The 14,640-nt window shown below is 44.0% G+C and overlaps 1 protein-coding gene across 1 annotated transcript in view; it reads right to left on the reverse strand.

Annotated features, from left to right (window-relative positions):
- Nucleotides 1–14,640, reverse strand: part of CNTNAP1 (contactin associated protein 1) — a 419,356-nt gene that overhangs the window by 170,436 nt on the left and 234,280 nt on the right. Inside the window, exon 8 of the mRNA XM_069634419.1 lies at nt 2,828–3,089. Within this exon, the coding sequence (XP_069490520.1) occupies nt 2,828–3,089 (262 nt within the window). The remainder of the gene's footprint in view (nt 1–2,827; nt 3,090–14,640) is intronic.

A 14,640-nucleotide genomic window follows, 5' to 3' on the forward strand; every position in this document is an offset into this window, starting at 1 on the left:
TATTTCAACAAAATGTGTTGTCTCTCATCCAGTTTCTCATCACTAGTCGACCCTCAACAGTTCAGTGAACCCTGACATTTGAGCATCTTTTTCAGGGATTGTATAGCTTCATTATTCACTTATATCCTTCAATCACTTATCATTCATTGATGTATTTTGTCATTTTCTGTTCTGTTTTTATCTTGATGTAGAGATTCGTCATATTTACTGTTGGACATCTATGAATTCATCCTCGTTTCTTAATGAGATTTGAAAATATTTATGAAGCATTTTTGTGCATCTCTCATCCAGTCTCTCATCACTATCAGCCCTCAACAGTTAAGTGAACAACGACCTTTCAGCATCTTTTTCAGGGATTGTATACCTTAATCATTCACTTATATCCTTCAATCACTTATCATTAATTGATGTATTTTGTCATTTTCTGTTCGGTTTTTAACTTGATATAGAGATTCGTCATATTTATTGCTTAGAAGGGTCATCCAATATGTGCCAGCTTGCAAATTAGTGAAAAAGACTCTTTCTATTTTAAGGTTGATTCAAATCGATTTAATTCTCAAAACATCTTGAATTCCAAATTGTGGATTGCTTAGTCTTAAAAAGTAACAGCTTCTGTTTGTGACCTGTGTTAACATCTAATTGTCACCACTTAGTAAGTATCAACAGTTTGTTGGTGACCTCTAACAAAACCTTTTTTAAACCTCTACACGTGTTTCTCCACTGTGGTTCCAGTGGATCATGGGAGGTTTTGCGACAGTTGTCAGGTTTATCCTTAGTAGATTCCTGTGGTGTATTAGTGGTTTTGACTTGAAGACTGACTGTTTGTAAAGGTTACTCTCATTTCTAAAGGTTATGATATGATATGATATGATATGATATGGCATTTATAACGCGCCTATACACAAGTGTTTCAAGGCGCGAAACAAGGTTGCCCTTGTTTAACCGTAGGGTGGGATTCGATTGTCCCATGGAAATTGAAATGCTGCTCCTTTGCTGAGAACAGCAGAAATATACAGATATCTAATTTGGATTAAAAGAATTGGTTGACCATTGTCTGCAATTTTCTTTGTATCATTCATCATATTTCTTGTTGCACATCTATGAATTTCTCCTTGTTTCTTAATGAGACTTGAAAATATTTATGAAGCATTTTAAGTGCACAAATGTATTCTTTTGAAAATATATTTATTATAATTATTTTTCATTCATTGTTTTTTCTGGGCAAGTTGTCTCTGCTAAGGGATAGACATTTAATGTCTTCAACAACAATATTGTATTTATTACAAAAACAATGAACAATTTCATATAGTATTAATTTATCACACCAAAACTCACTTTCTCTGAATTTACAGGTGGTTCTATGTTACCAGAACTCCTAAGAAAAGTCTCCTCTCAAATGGCTTTAAGCAGCCTCCAAAAACAGCCCTCAGAGATTCATTCCACTCTATGTTTTTCGGGAATCCACAAATAATACATTTGCACTGCATCTCATCATTTGTGTCAAAACAAGATGTGCCATATACTCAAAGGTCATTTGGATGGGCGCATTTTAGATGTGCATATTCAGATGTCTTCTTCTATCCGATAAGTGCATTTGTGCAAAGGAGGAGTTTCTGCGCATTTTAAAGAGGTGCAAAGGGGGCATTTCTTCCCATTTCGAAGCGCATTTCATATCCAGAAATCGAAGGTGCTTTAAAATGCTCTGCAAAAAAAGCACCCCCCTGTGCCTACTTGCAACAGGTGCAGGGGATGCATATGGCATGACAGGGTTAATCCTGTTCTTCTGATGCTTTAATTGAAGTGGAAAAGCATCTGTATGAACCACTGCTGTCCCGCTTTCTTTTTTGTTTGCATTTCAATGTGACAGGCCTTTTAAGGGGTCTTCACTGTAAAATGTGCTTTCAGCGCACATGTTGGTGGCATACATTAGTGTTGGGAGGGTGTGCCTAACACTAATATATGTAAGGGGGGTGACCAGCCCAGTGCATATTTTGTGCTGCTGCACAACCCTCAAGAAATGCGCAGGGCACCTTTGTGGTTAAGGTGATCTGGGTATTTCTACAATCAAAGCAAATGTGAAAAGTGACATCTCTGCACTTTTTGAATTTGCATTCAAATTTGAGAATCTGCCAAGTGAATCTAAATGGACGTTGTGTGCAAGATATGGTTATATCCTGCAACCCTGGGGAGACTGTATTTGGGAGCCAAATTTGTAAACCTTCTGGGTGTATTCCTCCAGCTCATTGCTTGCAGTGAAACAAACATGGATTTAAAATCTGTAAACATAATCCCCCACTTCTGCTCACACCAGCCTCTTGGAATGGCCAAGTTTAAACTTGCTTTGGAAAAGTTAACTTAGTCAAGGGGGAGACTTTGATTAAAACACAACTTTCCTCTGTTGTTTCATCTTTTTATGCTGTTTGACTGAAATACTCCACAAATCCTCATGCAATTTGTTGGAACTTAATCCAATAACTTTCTTTCACATGCACAATTAATGGTATAACGTTCTTTCATCAAGGGATGAAAATTCAATGGGTTTTTTGATGAGTATTTTTTTAGGAATAAACTCATTGAAATGTTAAGGGGGGTTAGAAAAGTATATATATGGGGTGGGGTGGTCGGGAATAGGTACAAAATAATAGGGAATGGGGGTTTGGGGGGCAAACACCCCAAAAAAAAAGAATAATCAATTTCGATTAATTTTTCTGTTACAAAAATACTCAGAAAAAAAACCCATGGAAATTTCACCCATCGGTGAAATGACATAGAACCCAATGAATATGGTGCCTTGTTCTGTGATGGTTTCTCCTGCCACGCTACGCACCTGCCGCAAACTCCAGATTTTTTCTGTCTTTCTGCGCTATGGTCACGTTGATCTGCCCTTCACTCAAGGTCATCTCTAGGTAGCCCAGTTTGTCAACAAACCTAGAAAAAACAAGCAAACCAACTGTGTCCCAGGTCCTGAATTTGAACCCCACTGATATCTTGGTCCGTCTCGGAATTGCTGGGATCTGTAAGTAGTTGTTAATCCCGGCAAAGGTCACCGGGATGTAGAGACGGTCTGTGCAGTAAAATAGTACTCTGCCCTGGAAAAGAAAAGCGGAAGAAAGGTCAGCAGGGTTCAGTACTGAGCTTACCAAATAACATTTAGTAATGCCTTTCAACTCCCCTTCCTTGGACTCATTTTCACCCTCTCAAAAATCAAAACCTCTCCAATTGGTTCAATAATTATTATTATTATTGTATTTATTGAGTGCATACATGGCTTGGAGAAACAACGGAGCGCCTTACAGAGGTGTACAACAGTACAGATGCACAACGGAGCACCTTACAGAGGTATACAACAGTACAGATGCACAACGGAGCGCCTTACAGAGGTATACAACAGTACAGATGCACAACGGAGCGCCTTACAGAGGTATACAACAGTACAGATGCACAACGGAGCGCCTTACAGAGGTATACAACAGTACAGATGCACAACGGAGCTCCTTACAGAGGGATACACCAGTACAGATGCACAACGGAGCGCCTTACAGAGGTATACAACAGTACAGATGCATAACGGAGCGCTGTTCAGAGCTAACAACGGTACAGATATACAGCGGGGGAGATACAAGGGGGCTACAGCTGTACCGGGTGGCAGGGAGGAGAGTGGCTGAGGGCGTCTAGTGAGTCAGGTGGCACGAGGAGCGACGTGATGGCCTCCTCAGAGTGCCAACAGATTAAGAGGTATGACATAGCATTGTCTGCAACCTCTCGAAGGCCCAATCCGAATGGCAGGAGACTATCACAGATGGAAAAAGGTTCATCAGAATTGCGCAACGTGTTGTCTCACGGAGTCACGGGGAGAACTGATGTATATGAAGTTCATGAGTGGCTTGTGTTGTAGAGGGTTTATCATTTCACTGTGTAAAGATAAGGCCACCTGTTAAACACACTTTGCCAAACTTCTTCGACCCCACTCACAAACCTTATCCTGGCAGGTAAGCAACCGACCTACATATATCTGAACACATGGATAAGCACTTGACTAAGATGTTTGGTTAAAGTTTAAGAAGACATACATCGCCATGTCTACTGGTCCAAATCCCTCCATTGTAAGCTGTTTTAATAAGGTTAATTATTTTATTCAAAGTGCTGATAACTGGTGCTTTAATTACTCCAGAAAACAGTTGCTCCCGTTTTCAATTTTGGGAACGCTGAGATGCGCCACGGGGGTCCAAACGTGAGACCCACACGTTGTCCACAGATTTTTACAGTACACACATTAGCCGGCAACAGTGTCTTGCCAATGAACCTCGTGCGGCACAGTCATGAGTAGGTCTGAACTGGGAAAGCGTCATTCCCGCCGCCATCTTTAGAAGTCTGACTGCCTGTAAAGGATTGGGCTCTGTTCTAATCCGCACTCAGTGCGCGCAGAGGGTGGGCTGGAATTGAACGACTGTTTAGACAGAAGCCTTTACTTCCTGTGCGTCTCCTAACCAAAACCTTAAAAAAGCTTCCAACTCAAACATTCACTAGCAATTGTGTGTACAGCTACACCAGTGAAGCCGCTGGATCCCAGACTTGCAAGCATGCCTATTTTAACAATTGCACTGCACGCATGCATGACGGTCTCTGTGCAATTCAGATCCCCTACAGGCCGGGGTCCTATTTTGGCGCATAAAGGCCCCTGTTGGAACGTTATTCCAGTCTATCGCAATGTCTTAAGCACGTTGCTCTGACTAGGAAGTCTGGTAGAACATGCATGGTCTTGGGCCTAAAGTCAAGTGAGGGTTCTCACCAGAAATGTAAATGACGGCATTTCAGCACAGCTGTAGCAGCTCAAACACAGAGATACACATAGGGCCTGATTCTTGGAATTTTTATCACGGTGCCAAGTCACGTTGCACTGCCAACAAACACCCTGATTCACACAGTGGTACAAAGTGTATTCAGTGTAAAGTCACTGTGCACTGCAAAAGTACTCTGCACCGTGGTAAATGGGCCTAATTCACGGTGCAGAGTACTTTTGTAGTGCTGCAAAAATACACTTTGCACCGCTGTGAATCAGGGTGCTTCTTGGCAGTGCATTGTGACTTTGCACCAGTGCAAAGTCACTTTGCACCGCGCTAAAAATTCCATGAATAAGGCCCATTTTGTTTAATTCATCAAAATGAAAAGGTATTTTTTGAAGATCACCTAAATTAAAATGTGTGCGACATTGTATTTAATGGCACGTGGCGGGAGATAAGAAAGCTGATACATAAAACCAAAGACCATAAAAAAGCAATCAATTAAAAATATCAAGAATGATATAGACTGCGTCTCCCTTCTGCCTCAGTAAGCATAGCCAATGGTATGGGATCATGGGAGTTGAAGTTCAAAACCTCTCCAGAGCCGCAGGTTGCAGACTCCAGCTTTAGACTGTCCATAAAAACATAAAAACAAAGGCTACAGCTCTTTTACTCAACGTAATTTCAAGGGATGGACAGCCTTCTTAGAGGCTTTTCTGACCAAACCAAAGTGAGCTACTGTGAAAGCACAGGAAATGATATCCTTAGCGACACTGAAGGTCCACAGGCTTTATTGGTGAACGGCAAAAGCACCAGAGCACTTTTTTAATGTAATGCTCTTGCTGCCAATTGGTTTTTATAAAGACGTAAATCTATTAGGCAAATCAACATCTGGATCGGGCCTTATGTTATAATGGATAGGTACTGGGTGAGGTGACAAGCCTTGTTGGTAGTTGGCGCTGGCAGTTCATGGTTGTCCACTTCCTGTGCGGTTTATCTTGGTATCAAGTATAAGTAAGTGGATGGAGAATGTAGACACATCAGTCAAAGCTTGCTTCTGTACATGCTTTTTAATGTACTCAATAACACGTGACAAATTTGACACGTGTTATTGAGTACATGAAAAAGCATGTACAAAAGCAACCTTTGACTGATGTGTCTACATTCTCCATCCACTTACTTATACTTGGTACTCTATGACCTAGGTTTTACTACATGATTAGGACCCACTTATATGGGTTTACTTGTGTTGTTGCTTTTTTAGGTATATACATGTTTTATATGACAGGATAATTTTTATGATTGTTCTTAAAAGTGTGAATTTTAAGAACAATCATAGATAGTGAGGCTCCTCATCAAAGAAAAGAAACAAAGACAGATAACCAAAGATAACATGAAACTTGTAAAACTGCAAAGAGCAGTTAAACCAAGAATAAATAAAAAATAAAATAAATGTGATTTTCTTTAGTGTGATTAATACAATTTATATTTTCTGTACATGGAATTATTTAATTGCTTGATTGGATACCCATTTATATAGGCATTTGTGTTACATAACTTATTTTTGTAGAATACAAGTCTTTCTCCATGCAGTACGAAGGTTGTGTATCCCATAGTGTGGATTTAGCCGTTTTGAGATTAGTGTGTCCAACTACACCCTCCCTGGAAGCCTGAGAGAAGGTAAAACCAGGCCAGGGCCTGGCATATCACTCGTTCACCCCTGCTGTTCCTGTTGATCAGAACCCCCGAACAATCAGACTTTCACATGCTTTCTTATAGGCCTGCATGCCACTTATTCATGGAAGCCTGAGGCATGTGAATATCACAGTGCACTAGTGTAAGGATGTATGCAGCCTCAGGCAAAGTACATTTGTAGTGGCTACCAGACTCTAGTGATGGGGGTCAGATTAGCTTAGTTGTTTGCATGGGCAATGTTGTATCTCCTGAGAAGCTGTGCTTGTGGCATTCTAGGCAGCTGCATACACATGCAGGGGTGCGCCTAGGCTGACATTTCAAGGTGGGGCTAACCTTTCAAATGTTGGGAGCGGGGCAGACTTCAGAGCCTGGGGGGGGGGCAAACTTACTTGTGTGGGGGCAGCTCACTTCTTTACACATTATAATGAGACTAATCTGGTGCAGATTCAATGTTGCAAGCAGTTATCTCTCTTCTTCACATCTGAAACCACACGTGTATGGACAGGGCAGTTACTAGCCAACTTGGTGCCCAGGGCGAAACTCTTCAATATGAATAACTCATTTTTATACAAATGAAGCTAGTTTTATTGCACTGTAATTTAAGAACTTTACAGAAGAAATCTAATATGATAACACAGCTGTTGCTGCTCAATTAAATGGTTATTCTGTCACCTGGTATTAGGAAAGGCTTTGCCTGAATGCAGTTCCTAACTATCCATACTGGCACACTGCAGTGTGACCAGCCTGCTGGATTCTGAGGTCCCAGTGACCGCCGGCCCTGTGTTGCAGGAGTTCTGTTGGTGCCCCCTCACTTGTATTTTGCAAGGGGCAATTCTAGACTAACCATATGAATTATTTTCTTATAGAAGGTAATAATTCCAAGATGGATAGTCTGGTACACTCCTATTGTACTCTTTCAAAATACCTCTGAGAGTGGGAAAGGGGGACAAATAGCACCAATGAGTGTTCCTGTCTGCTTTGCATTAAATCACAGAGCATTTCAGGAATATAGCAGTGATCAGGGATCTCTATATTTGATCAACAAATCTGCAATAAAAGGGTTGTATGTGTATCTCCAAACACATAACCTACACATGGGTTGGTGCTCAAATCACTGTTCACAACACTCACCCTAACATTAAAATGCTTGTAACCATGACCCATATATACTCATTCGGACAGTTTAAGTGTTTGGATGCGAGTATAAAATGGCTGCAACATCAGCCCCTCAAATAGGGTACAATGGCTCTTTTGCTTCTTGTTTCTGGGGAATTTTAGAGGAGGAGGGGCTGGGTCTCAGTGTGAGCATGCCCAGTGCCCAACACAGAAATAGCTTTAGGAAATTATATCTATAGGCAGGGAAGGATTCTCTACAAGAGACACCCAATAAACAATGCACAGAAAGGAGGATTATATTGAATGGATCTCCAAGCAATGCCTTTATTATTTGAAACTACATACCTACAGAATGTCTACTGCTGTGACCGCAGGTTTCAATGATGGCAGGGCAGGGATTGGGCCCAGGGCAGACAGGGCAAAGTGTAGTGTGACCGAAGCAGACCCTATTTACCAGAACAGCTATGAGGCAGTGAGAGTAAGCAGTTTCAAAGGTCTTCATGTGTTAATGAAATCAACAGGGCTCAAGACCTAAAAAGCTTTTGGGGGTCTGGGGTGGCCAGGACTTCACTTACTATGGCGCTAACACGGCTTATGTGCCAGGAATTTCTAGCAGCGCTGTAGGACTCTCATTCCCAAATCTTCTTTCTCCCTCTCAGCATGGTCAGTGCCCCACCCCTACCCTTCCGCTCTGGCAGGATCCCCTCTCTGAGATCATTCTGACAGCTTTTCACATTCTCCTGAACCCCTGGATTTACTCTCACATCATGATGAATATTGACAACAGACTGTGCTGAGGCTGCGCTGCTTCGGCCTTTAATGAGGACACTTCACTTTAGACTCTACTACAACCAGAGCCAAGAATTTTAGGACTAACGATATCTCTCTCCCATGCAGCATACTAGAGGACAAAGGCGGCCACCAGTGAGAGGTGCGCAAAACTTCCAAAAGTGGTTGCCCGGGCTCAGAGAGCCTCTGACCCAGGTAATGTTATGCAGTTCCACGTAACTATGCTGCGGAGAAGTGGCAGAGGCAGCACCTGCTGCCACGACTCGCCACAGGGTAATTGCGTCTCTGCCACGGCAATCGCACATATGTGCCCCGCCCCCCACCTGGGAAATGTCATCTCTCATGGCTATTGCGGCCCACGGGTCAATTGCGCCCCGCAGAGTTGCCCGCTTTGCCAGGACCAAAAAAAGAGGCCGGCTTAAGGACCGCTGCAAGAATGAGCTGTCTCCTGTCCCTACCAATCATAGTATTGACATGCCATCACCATTTCAATTGCCTAAAAATGTATGCATACGAATGCCGGTGCTAACAATGACACGCTGTACATTATTCTGTGCGTCCCAGGGCCAGGTCAAGTCAACATAGGCCAAAATGTCTGGTGCTCGGGGACTAAAGCTCAATCTGCCCATCGTTGTGCCCCTGTACACATGCCCTGCAATGTAACCAGCGCAGGGCCCTTCTGCGCGCCATTCGCCTCTTTGTCAAGCCTTATCTCCCAAGCCCCGCCCACTCGCGGCCTGCTCTTCAAAACCACTGTCTGCCTTTCAGCTACTGCTTTTCGCTGTCCAAGTTCAGGCGAGTGCCCTTGATCAGATAAGGAGCCCGCACAGGGCGCACCAATCCTGGCACGCATGTGGCCGGATCTCTGACGATTACAATGTAGGCGAGTGACCTCCTTTCTATTGGCTGAGCGCCGCACTATCGTTTTCTATGTGGGTAAGGAACAGGCCTGGGTTCTGCAAAGTGGCCTCTCTGGGAATGCCCCGGGGCTTAGGGCAGCCCCAACCTAATTAGGGGCACACGATCAATACCTTCCACCCTGTTTGAACATGACATGCTCTGAACTAGAAAGAGGACTGGGAGATGCGCCGCGTTGCCACTTATCAGAGGGAAAACGCTGCAATTTAAATTATCTAAAGGCAATAATACCGGTACTTGGATGATACGCCTCTATGCTTGATACTAATTGGTGATTTTTTAAATCTATAATTGACATTTAATATTGCGATGTTCTGAAGACGATACAATCAATTGAAAATGCGTGTATCGCACAGAGCAATCAGAATTCTCTTTGCTTCGGGAATATTTGTTAAAATGCCCGGATTCATTAACGGCACTCGTTTTATCGATGCCACTGAAGTCGGGTGGAAAGGTTTTCACCGAACGGAATCGAGCGAGCTCAGCGAGGGAAACCGAAGGGACTCGGTGCAATTCCGGATCCAGGTTTGGTGGCTCGCCAGTACGAGATCGTTTGATGTAATGATTTGGAATGGGTGCTTTTTAGCGCCCATTTCACTGAACTGGCACTGTAAAGCACATGTGCAGGCTGCTCGTTGCCCCAGTGCTGGCCCATTTCGCGCCCCTAAAGAGATTCTGTCGCACGGGTAGTGTAGCGACCACGCGCTCGTCTTGGAAGCAAGACGACGCAAAACAACACAGGTTCGAGTCCCATGTGCGTGCTTAAAAACCTCTTCAGCATTATAATTATACTGCGTGCACTAATGCCATTCCCAGTACCCAGGTCTTCTGAATGATGTCATCCAGTAACCAGCTCAGTCCCCATGTGACACTTGGCACGCAGCTCTAGGGATCATGTCAGTCTAAATCTCCTGGAATGCCTCATGCGGCTCTCAGCGCCCAATGTTCTGCCTCATGTGGGCCTCACTTCTGCCCCAATGTGGCTCTCTGCGCCAAATGTTCTGCCCCATGTGGGCCTCACTTCTGCCCCAATGTGGTTCTCGGAATCCAATGTTCTGCCGCATGTGGCCCTAACTTCTGTCCCAATGTGGCTGTCAGAACCCAATGTTCCGCCCTCTGTGGCCATCACTTCTGTCCCAATGTGGCTCTCAGTTCCCAGGTATGCTCAAATGCCAACCCCAGTGCAATATTATGCTTCAAGTGCCTCTCAGTGCCCTAAACTCTGCCAAATATGATTCTCTGTGTTCAGCTCTGCCCCAAATGGCTCTCAGTGCTCATTTCTGCCCCAATATGGCTCTCAGTGCCCAGATATGAACCAACATTGCTGCAGTGGTCAGCCAGTACGGTCCCCATGTAGCTTAATGCCCGGTTCTGCCCGTAGGAGGCTCTCATTGTCTGCTATTATGCCCCCATTTGGCTACCAGTGCCGCATGTTCTGCACCATGTGACTCTCATTGCCTAGATATTCCCCAGAGTCACAACCGAGTGCCCATTTTAGCCCCTATGTAGCTTTCAGTGCCCAGTTGAGCCAACATGTGGCTGTCAGTGTCGCATGTTTTGCGACATGAGTCTCAGTACCCAGGTATATTCCAAGGTAGCTGTCACTGCCACCACCCACACACGCACACACGTATGCAAGCAAACACACTTTATTTAAACTTACCTTTTCTATACCAGTCCCTCTGCTCTACAACCCACTTTGGCTCAACTCTTCTTCCACAGCTCCTCTCTATGTGTAAACATGAAACCGGGAGTGTAGTTGGATGACAACTGCTCTCTCAGAGTACTCTCTCTGCACGTTCCATAAGAGGCATTAGGTGGTGCTGTCATGCCCTCCCAGCCCCCTGTCAGTTCATGGTCATGTAATGCACTGTATGGCAATCAGCAGCAACTCTTTCATAATAGAAGGGACATCCTTGTCGTCCATTATAGACAGACCACCACTGGTAAAAGGCTGCCAAGTAATCAGGGATCCTTAAGTGATTAATTCTAAGAAAATGCACCTCACTTTGCTCCTTTCCACCTGGATTCCAGATGCCTCCATGGCTGGTCCTCCTTTCCTTACTGCCTTGAAAAAAGTTCTGTTCATCTGCATCCTCCCTGAAAATCGCCATACTCATTTCTACTGTTCAACCACCCCCTATTCCCTCCACTGGTTGAAATTTCAGCAAACCATGTACGTCATTTAAGGGTTGCTAGGGGTTGCAATCTCGACCCCTGGCAATGCAGGTGCAACCCGTGGCGACGCAGCTGCGACCATTGGCCCCCTGGCATGTAGCTTTCATTTAAAAAAAAATGTTTTTCTTCAACTGGCCTCTGTGAGCCCTTTTGAAAACAACAAACTATTTTTTTTAAAGCGCAAGCTCCATGCCTGTGAGCAGCTTCGAAGCACAGCCGTAAAAAGGGCATCGCCTGTAAGGCGATGTCAAGATGACGTTTCCAAACAACCAATTTGCGAAAAAGACCTTTCAACCCAGTTGAACACATGTCATGGGGGAACGTTCCTCACAAAAACGATACCCTCATTAAAATGTAAAGGTTGCTGATCACTGCATAATTAAGCCAACTGGCATGTGGCACCGGCAGCCTATTACAAAACAAGGAGGCCAAAAACCATTAATCATTTCTATGGCGGGTAGACGAGCCCGGAGACTGAAAAACCTAGGATGCACCTTCAGCTCAGACTTGACCCTCTGCCGCCATATCAATGCAGTCTCCAGGTCATGCACCTTCCATCTCTGCACCATCAAGCAATTCTTTCCATGTCTCTCCTACCCCCATACAGCCCCCTCAATCATGGTCATCATCCTTGTGCGTCCAGACCACTCCAACTCCGTCTACCTAGGCACCCCTGCATATCAACTCAGAAAGCTCCAACGGATCCAAAACTCTGCAGCAAGGATCCCCCTCGCACTCTCCCCCAGAGAACACATCTCCCCCGCACTCAGGATACTTCACCGGCTGCCTATCAGCCGAAGGGCCTCTTTCAAAGCCATGTGCATTACCCACCACACCATCCACAAGAAAGGGCCAGAATGCCTTCAAAACAAGATCACACGCTACCGCCCCACCAGAATCCTCAGATCAGGCTGTGCACACCTCTTGGCAGTCCCCCCTTTTCAAGTTCTCCAGACTAGGAGGTGCCTGTTCCTCCGTCCCTGCACCATTCTTCTAGAACTCCCTCCCTCGCACACTCCATCTCATAGAGGATCACCTGGCCTTCAGGAAAGCCCTCAAAACCTGGCTCTCCCAAATTCTGCCCCCTCGCCCCGCCTACTGCCCTACCACTCGCATACAATCTCACCCAGCAGCCACTGCCCCCCACGCCCCCATACCCCCTCCCACATATCCCTCTCTCAGCTACCTGCCTTGTCTCTCCTTCTGTGCTCTTCCACCTCAAACCCCATCTTGGGTACCACCAACCACATACAGAGGACTCAAGAAAGTAACCCAGTGACTCACCCATGATAAGAATCCTGGTAGTGCACTCATGTGGGCTCAGTGGGTAGTGTAGGGTATTTTGTGGAGATTTGGGGCCTGACGGTATTTTATTACCACCGAAAAATAACTTAGCAATAATCACTCTTTGTATTCAGATTTGGCCATGTGCAACAATAATACAATGGACATGCATTATTTCAGCACCCAGACCTGCATATTTGGTATACGTGGTTGGTGGTATTTTGGTGAGCATAATTCCCTTGTTTTATTTGTGGCCCCAATGTCCAGAATCCCTTATCTTTGCTTAGATTTTTCGTGTGATCACTAGAGAGACCTCAGACCTGCATTCTAGGAATACCACATTTTCCAGTGATAGTGTTGGTGTGCCACCATGGGCGAACTCACTGACTTATTTACGACAGAGAGCTATATGTGGTAGTCTTGTGGTAATTTCCACTACCTTATATACGGTAGGGAGCTATGTTCAGAGAGTCTCTCTTCCCGTTGGCTCATGTACCTCCAACAAGCTATGCTACAGTCACTCACAATTATTCATACTGATTCTGACATGCACACATCTGTCTTAAAATGACCATTGCACTGTTTAAAAATCTCCCCACATCATCAGCATTGTAATGGTAAACAATAAACATCACCCGTCTGTTTTCAAATATTTTTCTGTATTATAAAAGTTGTATTTAAAAACGATCTCATTCTTTACAGAAATAAAATGGTACAGTCAAAGCATTGTCTGTGACACTCTGCAAAGAGAGTGGCGGAGAACAGAACTCAAATTGCAACATTAGCACTTGATTAAGACACGCACAGGAATCCTACACTGACTGCATATTACCGTACACACTCAGCTCCCACACTTCTCATTACCTTATCTTTTTAGTTGTTCTCTTTGTGAATGTGGCTCTCTTGGATTAACTCCAGCAAAAAGGAACGCTTGCCTTCTCAAACCGGGGTCATTGCCTGGAATTCTCAGCTTTTGCAGATAGGAATGCCTCAGCCAGTGGAAAGGTCCTTCTTTCAGCTCTCCCCAATCTCGACTGCAGCAGGACACAGGAATCTGCATTCAGTCAGGAGCCCCACAGCCAGGTCTTCTCCCCAATAGTGCAGAAAGATGTCCCCTGTCTTTTTCCCTGATACTGCCCACTAAAACTTTCCTCTCAGCCCTCTGTATGACGTGTCCCAATGAAATCCATCATCTCTCATCCTCCTACTCTTCAACAATAGCTTTGCTTATACATTTGCAATTGTTGCAAATCTGACTTCCTTCTTCCTGCAGTTACTGTGCACAAAAACACGGAGAATCAGGCAGAGAAGAGAAGAAAAAAATCTGCACACGCATTTAAATGGTTTTCAGAGTATGCCTAATTCTGCAGTGGAGAACACATTTTATTAGTGGGTTATGTTAAAAAAGGTTTTATTAGTCAGGTTAATTGTTAATAGGTTAGCTGTTAATTTTCAAATGTGTCTCTAGCAATATAGGCATTTCAGGTGAAAAATAGTGTGCATTTTTAAATGAGCACGTGTGCTTTTAACTGTAAAAATAGATTTGCATCTTATATGTTAAAATCGTTTTTGACTGAATGGCCTGTCTTTCCTTGTTAATCTGGTAACCCATATAGCAATGCACCGCACCCTTGTGGTGGTGCTGCAAAAAAAAAATGTGCTACTTGTGCAGTATTACTGTACTCTGTACTGTAACACGCCAAATATCCTTACATATACCCTCCTTTTGTTTTTAGAACTTGGCTATAATCCAAGCCAATTCCTAAAAACAACTTGTTCTATTTTTTTTACAATATAGCAATCCAACAAAATGAATATTCATGTGCATCAATGAAAATTTGCAATCAACATTTCATCTGAGTCCATCAGTTCATAAAAT

The sequence above is a fragment of the Ambystoma mexicanum genome, chromosome 13 (assembly GCF_040938575.1).
Source record: "Ambystoma mexicanum isolate Mex_15411 chromosome 13, UKY_AmexF1_1, whole genome shotgun sequence".
NCBI classification, from domain to species: domain Eukaryota; kingdom Metazoa; phylum Chordata; class Amphibia; order Caudata; family Ambystomatidae; genus Ambystoma; species Ambystoma mexicanum.